Below are 13,678 nucleotides of genomic sequence, written 5' to 3' on the forward strand. Positions count from 1 at the left end.
CCCCCCTGCAATGACGCGGCGCCCCCCCTAGACTAAGTTCTTCTGTACGTTTTTATATTTATACTTTTGCCGACTTTATACATTTTTAATTCTAAGTTTAAACCACTTTTTAGACCAGGTGGTTATTAATTAGTCCAAACCTAAACAAATTTCATTGGCATAAATCATAGCAACATGCAGAATTGACTCAGGTCTAACTCATTGTCTAGGTGTGGCCTCAGCACTGAAGGTTTTATGCTTATTGATGCATGAGTGATTCGAGAACTACATGGTTACGTGGAAGCTGGAAAAAATGAGCTACAAGCTAATTGTAAAGAACAGCAGATCGTGTCATGGAGTTATTGGTGATGTTCATAGCCAGGCCTGTAGCAGCACGCTACAAGTTATCAGCACAATTTCATATATGGCTTCTAGCAAAAACTTTATATGTGTCTGCCATTAAATATGATGCAAATGATTGAGCCATGTACATATTGAAGACTATAAATTATGAGGTATTAACTTTTCTCTTTCCTAACTTTGGCATACATTGTGGCATGACGCAAATGTCAATCTAAGATACGTACTCAGCTTTTTAACGCACAAATAAAACTTTATTACAACTGCGAGGTGTTTCTATGACAAATCCGTCTTTGAATGTTAATGAATCAGCGTAAGGAAACATAAAACTAGGTAAATAATGTTAAAACATAAGGGAATTTTAGTTCTTTACTTACATACAAAACATAAGTTAGGCATAGAAGAAATAAAAATATTTTTGCTAAAACTTCTGTTGGTAAAATCATTTACAGCTTTTCAGTTTCAGTACTATTATTCATGACAGATGCAATAAACAGCATCTGTCAACACTACACTGACAGCATGAATCAGAGTTTAATGTTTCTCTTTTGCTGTAGTTTCTTGTTATGTTGATTAATAATATTAGGATGTTAAGAATGAATCTGAATCATTCCTTCATAAGTCATACTTTCACCATTTCCTCTATTTTATGTTGAGCCATAGCTGGATCTTAATGATTCTGTTTAAAAATATAATAACGAGGTTTTCGTCTATTTTATGTTCAACATTTGCAGTTAGTAAAAAGTAAAGTAAAAGGGGCCTTTAGAGGTAGGAGTTAAAGTATTTCACAAGAAAGGCAACCAGCAATGCTGACTCAAATGTTTGCATATAAAAAATAAAATAGTTTCAAAAGTCACAAGTTGGATTTGTCTTTCAAGGACACATACAGTTAAAATAATTAGCGAATTGCTGCACTTTGGCTTAATTTGCCTTATTTGATAACAAGGGCTCGGCAACATTGAATCTTTATATCTTTTTCAAATATGCAGATACCAAAACGATCCCTTTTACTGGCTGAAGCAGTGATAAACACCTGATTTTTTTTCATAAAAGCCCTCCAGACAGCTTTTACAATCAACATCAAAACGCGTCACATCCCAACATCCAACACCTTATTACTCATGCGAGTCAACAGAAGCTGCAGACTTTGGTGCAAGCTGTCATCCTGTGCCTTGTCCTCATGGTGAAATGAACTTATTCAATTACTCTTTGCCTAATCAGGCTGTTTTGGTTCCTCTCCTCTTGCAGAGGTACTCCACAGTATAAACAGTTCACTTACGCCACACAGAAAGGGGCTAATCAGTGGAATTATTGTTTTGCCGCTCCAATTTAGCAGCTCGCTGTTTAGCACTGATTGGAATAAAAATTTGCCATTGTGTCTGCATGAACTCTGGGAATATAATGCAAAGTAATCATTTTGTTAGCTGCAAGAGTATACATACATTATGAAGAATTAGGATGTACAGTTCTGAGGCACTGTCTTTCAGACGGTAAAGGTATACGTTCACTGATTCTCAATCAGTGTTAAAAAGCTTCATGGAAATATGAAGCATTTAAAGATACAGCGTTTTAAGAGCGACAATAAAACGATTATTTTTGCAACAAATCCCAAGATAATCAGCAATTCATGAACATTTTGGTAAAGAAAACGTCCAAATCAAAAATTCAAACAAGCTTTTAAAGAGCAAGCGCAGCTGACCACTCAATATTTAGTCCTCTCATTCCAGAGTAATTTTCCTCAATTCATTTCGCCTAATTTAACATTCACATCCACTTTAACCACCTTCCCATTCAGGGCTTAGAGCTGGACAACAAATGCATGAAGGAGAAGAAAAATCTGATGGGCCAATCTCCACAATTAGTCCTTTTAACAACTGGGTCAGGGCAGAGAAGACAGGCTTTATGAAACGGCGCCGCCACACAAAGCCGCGTGTAAGACAATAAAAACACGAGGGAACAAGGGAAGACGCTGAAAGGGGGCCTTTTTCAGGAGTCAGCGCCGTCCCACGATTAAATTTTTACTGCCTCGGTTCGAGCAGTGTATGTAGACATGCATAAAGACACTATTAACAGGTGCTCCTCTGCTGACAGAACAATGGGATTATTCTCTGGAGAGCGAGTTGCGTTCAATGGCCTGATTAGGGATCAGGCTAAGCTGCTCAAAATTACAGCAGCACCCCAGGCAGATGTAGCCCGAGAAGAAATAACTTATTCTGACATTTACAAATGAGAGTGATTTTAAAAGGAAAAACAAAACAACAGAGAAGGCTCGTGATTTTACATTAACTCCATTATGTTTTCTGCAACCAGGCTTCTGGGAAACGTCTCCTCTTTCAGAGTGTGCGTGAGTTTAACAACAAAAAACATCAAGTAATCTTAAGTTATCCTAAATCATTGCTCTTCTGCAAGGCACACAGACCAGGCAGTTATCCGTGCAAAGGGAAGATCAATACTGATTGAGGTGCCTCCTCTGAAGCTCCTGCTTGCACTGGGAGGATATGTGGTCAACATAATTCAGGTAAATTACAGTATTCATTGACTTCTTACTTCCTGTGCGTGTTTTCACATGCAGGATGGGTGAGAGCACATCTAAAGAACTTGCATTCCTGAACGCTGCCTTTAAAAATGTTCATGCAAACTCAGCGCCGCAATCCTCCTGGCATTCAGGGCAGTAAAAGCTATTTTATGAGTCTGTCGGGGGAAAGCACATCATGGACGACTTCCAAGCATAAAAAAAACACAAGCAATATACATGAGGGTATCTACGTTCATTCAGGAAACCTCCTGTGCTCAGTCGGTTTTATTTAGATCCATGGATTTGATAGAAATCTGGCTTCCAGAACTAAATTCATGGAAGATGTGTTGTGATACAGCGAATGTTAATTATGGCAGCTACATTGGGTACTAAAAAACTGTTTGACACCAAAAGATGGTCTTACTTCATCAGAGATTATTGAAGTTTTAAGCATCCCATTTCTCAAAACTGATCACTGTGAAATTGCAGCATTAACAGAATATAGATTTTTCCTTGTGTATGGATAATATCCTTGGAAATATAATCTTATTTCATATTTCAGGCAAAAAAGTGGGATATTAGACACAATGCCTTATTCCTTTTAAAAACATGTCTTCACTTTTTTGGACTATTTTCTTCAGATGTTGTTTTCCTAAAAAAATTAATGTCAACTTCTAATTTGCTTTTCTTTCTAATTTAAGAAAATTATTTGAATAATTATTCAAGTAAGAGGTTAAACTTTGTAATACGCCAAGGCTCAATTTTTCATACCACAGTTTTTAAACTCATTCATGGTTTCACAATATCTTTCACAGTTAGGGAGACAAACTTAAATCACTCTTTAAAAGCCCCTTAAGAGGCTCAGCTTATATCTCACTATCTTACTCTAACCACAGAGAACCTCAAGGTTTAATATCAGGCCCCACACATTTTATGCATTAGAATATGAGGATTACATCAAAACACATTTAATTAATTTACGAAGCCATGCTGATGACACACAGATCTATACTGACATTTGTACTGATGTACCAATTAATGATAAAAACATTGATGACAATGAATTTCCTCCAGCTTAGATTATTATTAATTAATTATTTAGATATTGGTATATTTCTGTTTAGCTTTTAATGAATTTCTAAAAAATAATTTCTGGTGTTTATAAACTACATAATTGTTGGTTCTCAGTTCCTCATCCTCTGTAAATGTATGATTTCTTAATGATCTGATCTTTTCTAGTGTGGTTTGTGTGCTTGGATGTCTTTAATTGTGCATGGAAGGTTTACCATAAAAGTTGAATTTTAAAAACATGTATGGCCATCATGATAGTAACCCTGGAAAGGCAAAGAGGAAAAGTGTTGCTTATGGTAACCTGTACAGACATGTCTGACCTGAGTGCAGTTGAAAGTCCAAGGAAGTCTGTGATTTCAAACCAAAAACAAGGAAAGCAGTCGCATTAATTCCCTCTTCATTAGCTTAACCTCTGTCATTCCATTTATTTTGTTAAACCTCTAAACATGAGGGCGTCTTGATTGAAAGGATCAGTCGTATGCAGGGAACTGTTGTCCCACATCATCCAGAGAACAAACCTTTTCAGATCCCTAACTACTACAGGGCTGCTGATTGCACAGACACCGGCAATTTCCTAACCAACTGCCACCTGAACAATGATGTGTTCGGCTTTCAGGCCCTCCAGTCTTTCAAAGGTGAATCATTTCACAGTTTGGAACGAGATCTCCATAGCAACTCCCTTTTGAAGGGTGTAGAATCACCGTCCAATAATTCTATGATCATCGGGCCTCGCCATTCCCAGTGGTTCTTTTCACGGCGGACAGGCGGAGGGGGGTGTGAAGAGGAAGCAGGAAGATTCTACAGTCTATTTCAGGCAATTCATCTTGCGGGCCCATTAGAATTCAAAATATTGCGACCTTCAATCACTGGGCATGTTATCTGGAGCTGTGGCGATCTCCAGTCAAGATGGGTAGACATTTTTCTCTAATCATCCTCGATGAGTGGAGGCTGACAAAAACTCTTCATTCTCGCCGAAGCAAAATGCTCATTTAAATGCTGCGACAGCACCTCAACACAGCCTGGAAACACACACACACACACACACACAAAGGGAGGACGATCCCGCCACAGACACATGATTGAGACTTCACAGTCAGAATATTGCTTAAAGCAGGAACCAACATAAACAAAGAACCACATGACGCTCAGGGAGGAGGTTTTTTTTTTTTTCCTGACCTGTTTATAATACAGTGTTGCTGTTTTTGCTCAAGAAAATTCACAAGATAAAGAATAAGAAGGCAACTGAGACTATCACCATCGTAAGGTATTTATAGCCTGAGAAGTCCTTGTTATCCGGCTAACTTGGTCACATATGAAAGAAATATAACACTTTAGTACACTGGGGAGAAAAAAATAGAAATTTTTGGGAGGTGTACCTTAATTACATAGGGTGGATTGATGGTCTTAGGTTGTTTTGATGCTGTATTTGTACCAAATCATGAATTCTCCTTTCTACCTGAAAATCCTCAAGGAGAACCTAAGCTTTGTGACCTTAACCTCAAGTCTAATTTGTCAAAACTAATCATTACAACAGCAATGAGCATGAGACTGAAAAAAATGTTCCATATGTTCCAGTTAACTAAGTTGATATTACAAAGGTCTAATGAAGCATTAAGAAACAGAACAACAGCAACAGCAAAGGCCAATATTGACTGTTTGAGCTGTGGAAACAGATGACATATTTACTCACTGCTAAGCGCACTGGGCTGACGGAGGCATCCTGGACGTCTGTCAAGTTTGAGAATCCGTGAGTTGATGAGTGATAGGGCTGAATGCCCGGAGAGCAGCCATTACTGGCGTCAGACGGGAGGAAGGCCAGCTATAAATCACCTCAGCCTGAATAGTCAGTCTAGTTTGCTTGTAACGCCTGTGGCTGAGATAATCAGGTCCTTTTTTTTGTTTTTTTTTTTCCAGTGGGTCACTCATACAGCATAAAGTCACAGGGAATTAATACACCTGTAATATACCTCAAAGGTAACTATTCTTGGGGAACAAGAAAATACATTTTATTATTATTATTATTATTAAAATAAACAAATACAGAAAGTATCTGGTTAACACGAACCCTGCTCAGCACATATCTTCCTTGAATGAATGATATTTTCTCCTGTCTTTCTTATTTTGAAAAGAGTGTAAGGGAAAATTACCTCTGTGTCACATGATATTCAGTCAGCAGCACAAAGACAAAAGATAATGGGATCACGAAACAAAAGTTCCTCAACGATCTGTTCAACGTAGAAATTTTAATAGAAATTGAAATTGTTAGTGGGGCCAAAAATTGTAGCACTAGTGGTCATATTAAAAATAATTTCTTCAAGAGGGATTTCTCCCTCACTAAGCACATGAGCGGAAAGCAAAGGTTGGATTTCTGTACATGTCTCAGGGTGAGGTTAACAGATTTCACTAGAAATGCAGCAGTGAATCTGTATGCAGGAAGACGCAGAGCAAGCGAAGGTCCCGCTGAGTTTTCAGTAAGATCTGTCGGGGCAGCAGCATCAGAGACAGGGACCTAAAAAAGCTAAGCAAGCTGATAAAGAAGCCCAGTTCTGATCTGGAGGCTGCTGTGGAAACACTGGAGATGACAGTGCTAAGAAGGATTCTCCATAAAGTCAATACAATTATGGACAACCCATAATATCTTCGTCATTAGGCTGTTATACAACAGCTGAGTGTCTTCCTTCAGTCAGAGGCATGTTCATATTTGCTGTAACACTCGGAGTAATCAGCATCTACAACAACTCTGACGGGAATTGCACAACGTTTAACTTAGCCGGGCATTTCGGGCGCTGACAGCCTGAAGATCACAGTAACAGAAATGTCTTTGCCAAATGTAACAGCTATTTTCCACTTGGCCGCCCCAAAACCACAGAAGGTCCCTCAAGATTAACAGTGCTTTACCATTGGTATCTCAAGGCTAGGTACTTACTGAGTATCATGCAGCCATAAATAAGTCCTCGTTAGCGCTGAACCCAATGCTTCCAGCAGGGATGTTAGGGAGGAGGGGGAGGCCCTGAGTGAGCGTTCAAACATCTAATTGCTGGGAAGCAAACATCTGGGAATAAGGCCAGGTAAACTGGCAGAGTCGTGAGTTTGAAACAGAAGAGGAGATGAAGTAGAACATGTCTGTGTCTTGTCTCAGACTGTTGGGTTCCAATTGTTTTCCAGTCACTGCAGAGAGACTAGTAACATCCATCCCACATTTTACGATGGGGGCAGAAGCCTTGTGAGTTTAGTAGAATAAGCGTTCAAGCTGTCACCACAAAGGAGAGTTCATATGGCCTTTTCAAAGCTATTGGGGATTTAAAAAAATATATGTATGTTGAAGAGAGAAAACTTCAAGAGAAAATTCATTTTTAACTTACTTCCCACTAATTTACTGTTACTAAAATAACATTTCATGTTGTTATATGACTGATTATTACCACAGTTTTCATAAAATCTATGCTATTATCAAAGCTGAGTTGCAGACAGTCACTCTGACTATTATATAATCATAAAATATGATACAATAGTGATTTCATGGGATTTATAAAATTTATAGATATTTTAGGAATCAGGTTCAGACTCTCAATTAAATCCCAATTCCTGAGAAAGATTAAAGTTAAAACAAGAATCAGCTAAAACACTACAAAGTGAATAACCTGACATAAAAGACTCAACTTTAAATTTGTTGTGGTTTTGAATTATTATATGCTGATTTTTATGTCTTTACTGTTCTACTCTTTCTAAGGTTACATTGACAAATTGGGGTACCTGCGCTATCAGGGTCTTTATTTTACCCATATGCATGTTCGCCCTTAAAGCTTGACAGCGTTACCTCAAAGCATGCTAGCCACAACTTTCTGTGGCTTTCACCGATCAAAGTACTTCTAAAAATCTGTCTGATCTATTTGAGAGTAAGGAAAAACTTTTGGATATATCCTCTCAATTAAACTTTCTTACGCAGCTGACTGACAGCTCCTGTCTGAAGGTGGAGGAAAGAGAGCGCTATTCTACAGGTCCATCTTAAATTCTACAAGAATAATGAAATGCAAGAGTGTCAAAGTTGCTTATTTATTTTTTTTTACCTAAGGACCAGAATAACTATAAGAAAAGTTGTTACAAGAAAACTACAAAAATGGTCCATAAAGTCAATGTGGATTTTTGATTAACAACAAAAACCTATTTTGGACAAGTAAGGTTACATAATTGTGCAAATAATAACTTTGTGGTTTAGGCTAACAGACTGTCGAAACTCTTGAAAGACATAAAGGTTTAGTAATTTGCACTTTGATTGAACTTTTGCTGGCCTTTCCTTCAAAGTAAAGTTTGCACATTGTTTTTTTTTTTTGTTGCCTATATTCTTCTATGAATTGTTACATTTTGGTGCTAAAACGTAAAGGTACATTTTTTGTCAATTTTTAAAATTTGAAGACAAAGATAACATGTATGTGCAACTAAAAAAAATCAAAGCATTTGTACCTTTTGGGGGCCATCTATATACTGTGATTTTTAGACTTTTTGCTTACATTTCAGTAAAAAACATATAAAATGAAATAATTTGATTCGATTAATTAATCACATCAGATTCAGGTGAATAAAGTTGAATTTCAGTAGCAACAATAAAATAACTGTGAGCTTTGAATAAAACTCTGAGCTATGAATACTTCTGCAAAAATCAAACAAACAAAAAAAAACCTAACAAAAAAAAAATCCCACTCTAAACAGAAGTGAGATTTTCTCAAGCATATAATCAAGCTATATAAAAGAAGAGGCTTCTGTGCTGCACTCTGCTCAGATAGATATAATTACAAAACCAAAGCTGCTATGTTGAATGTTTAACTTGTGAAACAAACCGCATTGTTTCTAAAGACTTGACAAGTGTGGAAACAATAGCATGCCAGAGCAGATAGCTGCACAGAAGAAGCTTTCGATATCTATTTCCGATTGCTATGTTTGCCGTCTCTGACTGAGAGGAAACAAAAGAGTTGGTTTTGGGATGAGCATCTGGCATATATACATTTGGTCCTCAGTCAAAAATAAAAGGAACACTGGGTCCTTTTGACCACATTTACAATAGAGTATATGAAATATCCATAGCTCAACATGAGTAATGCTACTGCATATACTGCACTAAACACCATAATACCCATCAGAAGAATGACAAACTCGAATGCAAACAAGAAAAAAATCTGGCAATTACAAAGAGGAACATTTCCTACTAAAATAAACATACATGTTGTTTCCCAAATGTGAAACAACAATAGGTAGCTCCTTCCTACTAACGAAAACTATAATTTTATATTTGGTAAAAACCAACTTTTATTGATTTCTAAGGAGAAATTGCTCATTAGCTGACAAGCTACTCCATCCAAGATGTTAAAATTTGAACAGTTTTTAATTAATTTTTATATTTCCTTCTTTATTCATTAGTGCATTTCTATTCTTTTTCTCTGTTACTGATATTCGCCAGTGAATTTCTATCTTCTTGTTAGCAATGCCTGACACTGATGTAGCTTTTTGCCATCCATCGGCCTTTTTTTTTTATAACAATGCGACTCAGAACTTCAGCCTTTTTATGTCCTTTATCTTTGTACTCCACAAACCCGCATTGTTTTAATTGCAAAAAAATGTGTTTTGCAATTAAAACTTGAATCTGTAAATTGCCTTTGGTTCTTGTTGGGAGTCAGAGCATAAAATGTGAAACACTGAGCCTACCATAACACTTTTACATTGATAAAGAGTTTTAGCCCAAACGTTTTGTGACCATGAGTACACCAACCTGCACAGTAGGTATGATTAATCAGTTTACCAACCTCAAAAAACAAAGCTATTTGATTTCAGAATAATGTCCACTTCATTTACAGTTGTGTTGAAATAATCTCCACTAAAATGTTATTCTGTCTTTGTTCAATTTCCACAGGACATTGTTTTAAAACTCCTCTGATTCATGCAGATGCTATTTTGCAAACCTACAGTGTTTGGCCTTATACCTCTTAGAGAAAGCAGCCTTCCTTCAGCTGCAGGTCTTCTCCTGTCAGTCAAGGTTTTTGGACCTCTTGTCCCCTCAGTAATCTGCAGGCAGTCATTGATAACTTCCTGTTTCTGCCACTAAGGTGTGTGGCTACTGTTCCTTTAACTTTGACCTGGCAAATTATGCCATCAATTGTATTTCTAGGGAGATTCAGAGCCTTTGGTATCTGTTTTAAAAAAGATTTTCCTTGTTTGTGCAAAGCCATCCCTAACATGATGCAACAGGTGAACTGGATGGTTCAGAGGATTGATTAACTTCGACGCAGTCATTGACGTAAGTTAACAATGTATGTATTTAGCGTTGAATTTGAATAAACTTGTTGCAGTTTTATTTAACTATTTAATCTGTTCTTGTGTAATTCAATTTTTCCAATTAAAAACATTCTGTATTATGTCAATACTCCTGATCTGCGGTGGGTGGAGGGCAGGGGGGGAGTGGGTGGGGGGGGGATTGAATGATTTTGGGATGCAACTGTATATAAAACCATAAAATTGAAAGCGGTGTGTACTGTCTTTGTCTCGCATAACCTAAACGTCTTGGGCATCTCTAATTTTTTACTCTTCTTAAATTAGACAGTAACTCTTCCACTTTGTAGCAGAACAGCATAATAAATCTTGTTTCAGAAATATTGGCTGTACAGTTTAAAAGTGCCCATTTATTGTTGGATACTGTCTTTTATGGGGGAACAAAGGGACTTAAAATTGACTAAAAAGCCACAGACATAATAACTAAGTTATAAAGTTTCTAAGTTAATCATATTTTTGGTATCTGCTTATGATTAAAAATAATGGAATAACATAAATCTTGCTATATGACTTTTATTACAAGAAAACTCATTGCCAACTCAAGTGGAAACAGTTAATCTCACCTGACAGGTCCTTTAAATCATTATTACATTTTGCAGTGCGGGGTTTTTCTAATTTAAACATCTCAAAATGTGAAGATGAACCAAACAAAGAGGAAAAATTCCCTGCCAGAGACATAATGTGTCTCTGATAACTTAAGAACAAGATGAAAGAATGACTGCATTTTAAACATTTTTCCATCTGTTCACTCTCTCACCTGCTCCAATCAGAGCTCTTTTCACACAGGAGGAAAGTCAATACAATCAGCAAACAAAGTCTGCAATTTCTTTCTAAAAGGACCTTCTTCTTCTTCATTTTACTCACTGTGATGTGAATTATTCTAGCGCGTAACACTTTAATTGGCCAAGACAAAGACCATGAGAATGAAAAAGAACCAGAGGTGTAGAACAAACACTGAAAATGATTTAAAGTCTGTCACAGCAGAAAGCAATATTTGCAAACAAGGTAAATAAAGAACAATGTTAGAAAGGTTATGAAGATAAGTAGAAATAATAGTAATAATAAAAAAAAACAATCTGATAAGAAACAAGACACTTACCTCTTTTAACCCCATTTAAATCAAACAGTTTAAAAAAAATTATAAAGGACTGATTTTTGTCCAAGAGGCTTTCCTGTAGGAACCTAATTGTTGATTTACCTTCATTTATTCTACCTATAAAGTTGATCTTAGTTCCAGATGTTCTTAGAGTAAAACTAAGAGAAACTACAACTCTGTTTTCAAAAAAACACTGTTAAATAAATAACTTTAGCGGTGGTCTACAATATTAACATATGTCATAAGGAAGTAAGTAACGACTCACGTGTCAGGTGGAAGATGCCGTCGCACGCGCTGATGTGGGAGAGGAAGGCGTTTCCCAGGCCTTGGCCGACATGAGCACCTTTCACCAGGCCAGCGATGTCCACAACATTAAGGAATGCAGGGATTTTACTACAAGGGAAAAAAATAGATGGAACAGAAATCTCTTCAGCTCCGTCTTATGTTCTCAGTTTCAAGATCATTCGACAGCAGATTTCTTATAGTTTGAGATCTTTCAGCATATGTTAGCACTGTTCTAAATTTCTCAAAAAATATTGGCAACAAATCAAGTAATCCACAAACATAAAAAATCCATGCAAATCAGGGACGCAACAGGTAAAAAAATTGGAATGACACCTGATGGCCAAAAAAGGAGGATTTTCAAAGTATTGCTCAGGATGATCCAATGGGTGCAAATAAAGACATCGTCACAAAAAATCTTACCCTTGCAAAATATACTGACACTAATGTTAACAGCTGCTTGTCTAGATTTCAAATATTACAGCTAACATTGTTGGAACAATAATCCAAACATGTAAAATATTCTCTTGTAAGAAGCTTGTGGGATTATTTGTATTGCTGCAGAAGAAAAAAAGAAGTGGGACTCATTTTTCATGCATTTGATGATAAATACTTTAGATCATATTGTAGCCTGAACAACTGAATTCTGTCTGCTTAAACAGCCTCAATAGATGTGTTTGATTTTTTCCCTTTCTTTGAAAAGAAGGAGAATAGAGCACCAATTGAACATCACAGCGCACATCTTATAGCCACATATCAACAACATTGTTGTGTGATTTCTCACGCCTATAGCACGGGGGCCATCAGAGGCTACAGATGCGAGGTGTGAATAATGCGTGAAGGATGAGACCCCATACCTGGCAGGTTTGTGGAATTGGCAGAGGAAATCATAGCGTTCATCTGGAATGGGCACTCTGCTTTCATTTGGGTCAATGGTGCAGAAGGGGAAATTTTCTGCTGGAGCCTGACTCTTTGTCAGCACGTTGAAAAAGGTTGACTTCCTGAAAACAACAACAGCACTGAGGTCAGGACATCTGAAAATGCTGCTGTGTAGATCCTTGATGGTTTGATAGGATGAACCTGAAACACTGAGGTAAACGCTGAGGTAAGCTGACTTCTTCTTCTTCGGGACACAAAACAGAAAGTAACTCGTAATAATCCAGTGATTTTACTTCTAAAGCTAATTGCACATTCCTGATAATCCTCAGGTAGATCGAGTGAACATGAAATGCCATGCTGTGATCGCATGGATGCTGCTTTACTTTGTACAAGCTGTTTTAATAAAATGAAACAAAAATCTGACATTTAGAGCGCAAGACTTAAAGCTTTATTCAACTCAAGTATGATTGATGCACGTCTCTGTTGATAAAAAAGAAAAGCAGGAGATAGGACATAACTTATTTTTAGTGATAGAATTAATGTAATCTGTGAGTAATGTGTTCATAGTTAAATACTTACTTAAAATAGTAACTGAAAAAAGCATAACTGGGCCAAATACTTCAAGTGAAATAATTATTAATATTTGCATTAGCTATTATTCTATTTTGTGTCCATTCATTTACCTACCTTCACATAAGGGTACAGGTCAAATGTCAAAAAGATTTAATTAGGATTTAATTATGATTACAGATTCATTGATGTGAAAATTTAGGCTGATATTGAAAATGTCCAATATCGATGTTCCTGTTATCCCCATGAAAAAGTGACCACATAGCTGACTGTTGCTTCTCTGGTTCAGTTAAACACCTCAGAGTCCTGCACTGCATCAAATATCACATGATCAGGCAACATCCCTCAGCCCTCTGGAAAAATGTAGATAAACAGCAACAAGATGGAAATAGATAATGGTTACTAATATCGGCCTAGTTGTCTTATTGGACCAATATGCTTTAAAAAATGACTGATTGATAACGATGCCAATGCAGATATATCCCTAATTATTATTTCTATGCACTCTGAATCATTTAGTTTAATTAAACTAAGCATTAAATTGAATTTGAAGTGTAAGTTGAAGTCAAACCATATGGCAAAGCTTGTTATCGGGGAATTTGTCAGTT

At 36.8% G+C, this 13,678-nt stretch overlaps 1 protein-coding gene across 1 annotated transcript in view; it reads right to left on the bottom strand.

The window, feature by feature from the left end:
- Positions 1 to 13,678, bottom strand: part of LOC106957449 (obg-like ATPase 1) — a 55,507-nt gene that overhangs the window by 38,609 nt on the left and 3,220 nt on the right. The window contains exons 3-4 of the mRNA XM_015048812.1: positions 12,479 to 12,622; positions 11,605 to 11,732 (exon numbers count right to left, since the gene is read on the bottom strand). Coding sequence (XP_014904298.1) covers positions 11,605 to 11,732; positions 12,479 to 12,622 — 272 coding nt within the window. The remainder of the gene's footprint in view (positions 1 to 11,604; positions 11,733 to 12,478; positions 12,623 to 13,678) is intronic.

This window comes from Poecilia latipinna, unplaced genomic scaffold, assembly GCF_001443285.1.
Source record: "Poecilia latipinna isolate Pla-1442-1.1 unplaced genomic scaffold, P_latipinna-1.0 Scaffold903, whole genome shotgun sequence".
Classification (NCBI taxonomy): domain Eukaryota; kingdom Metazoa; phylum Chordata; class Actinopteri; order Cyprinodontiformes; family Poeciliidae; genus Poecilia; species Poecilia latipinna.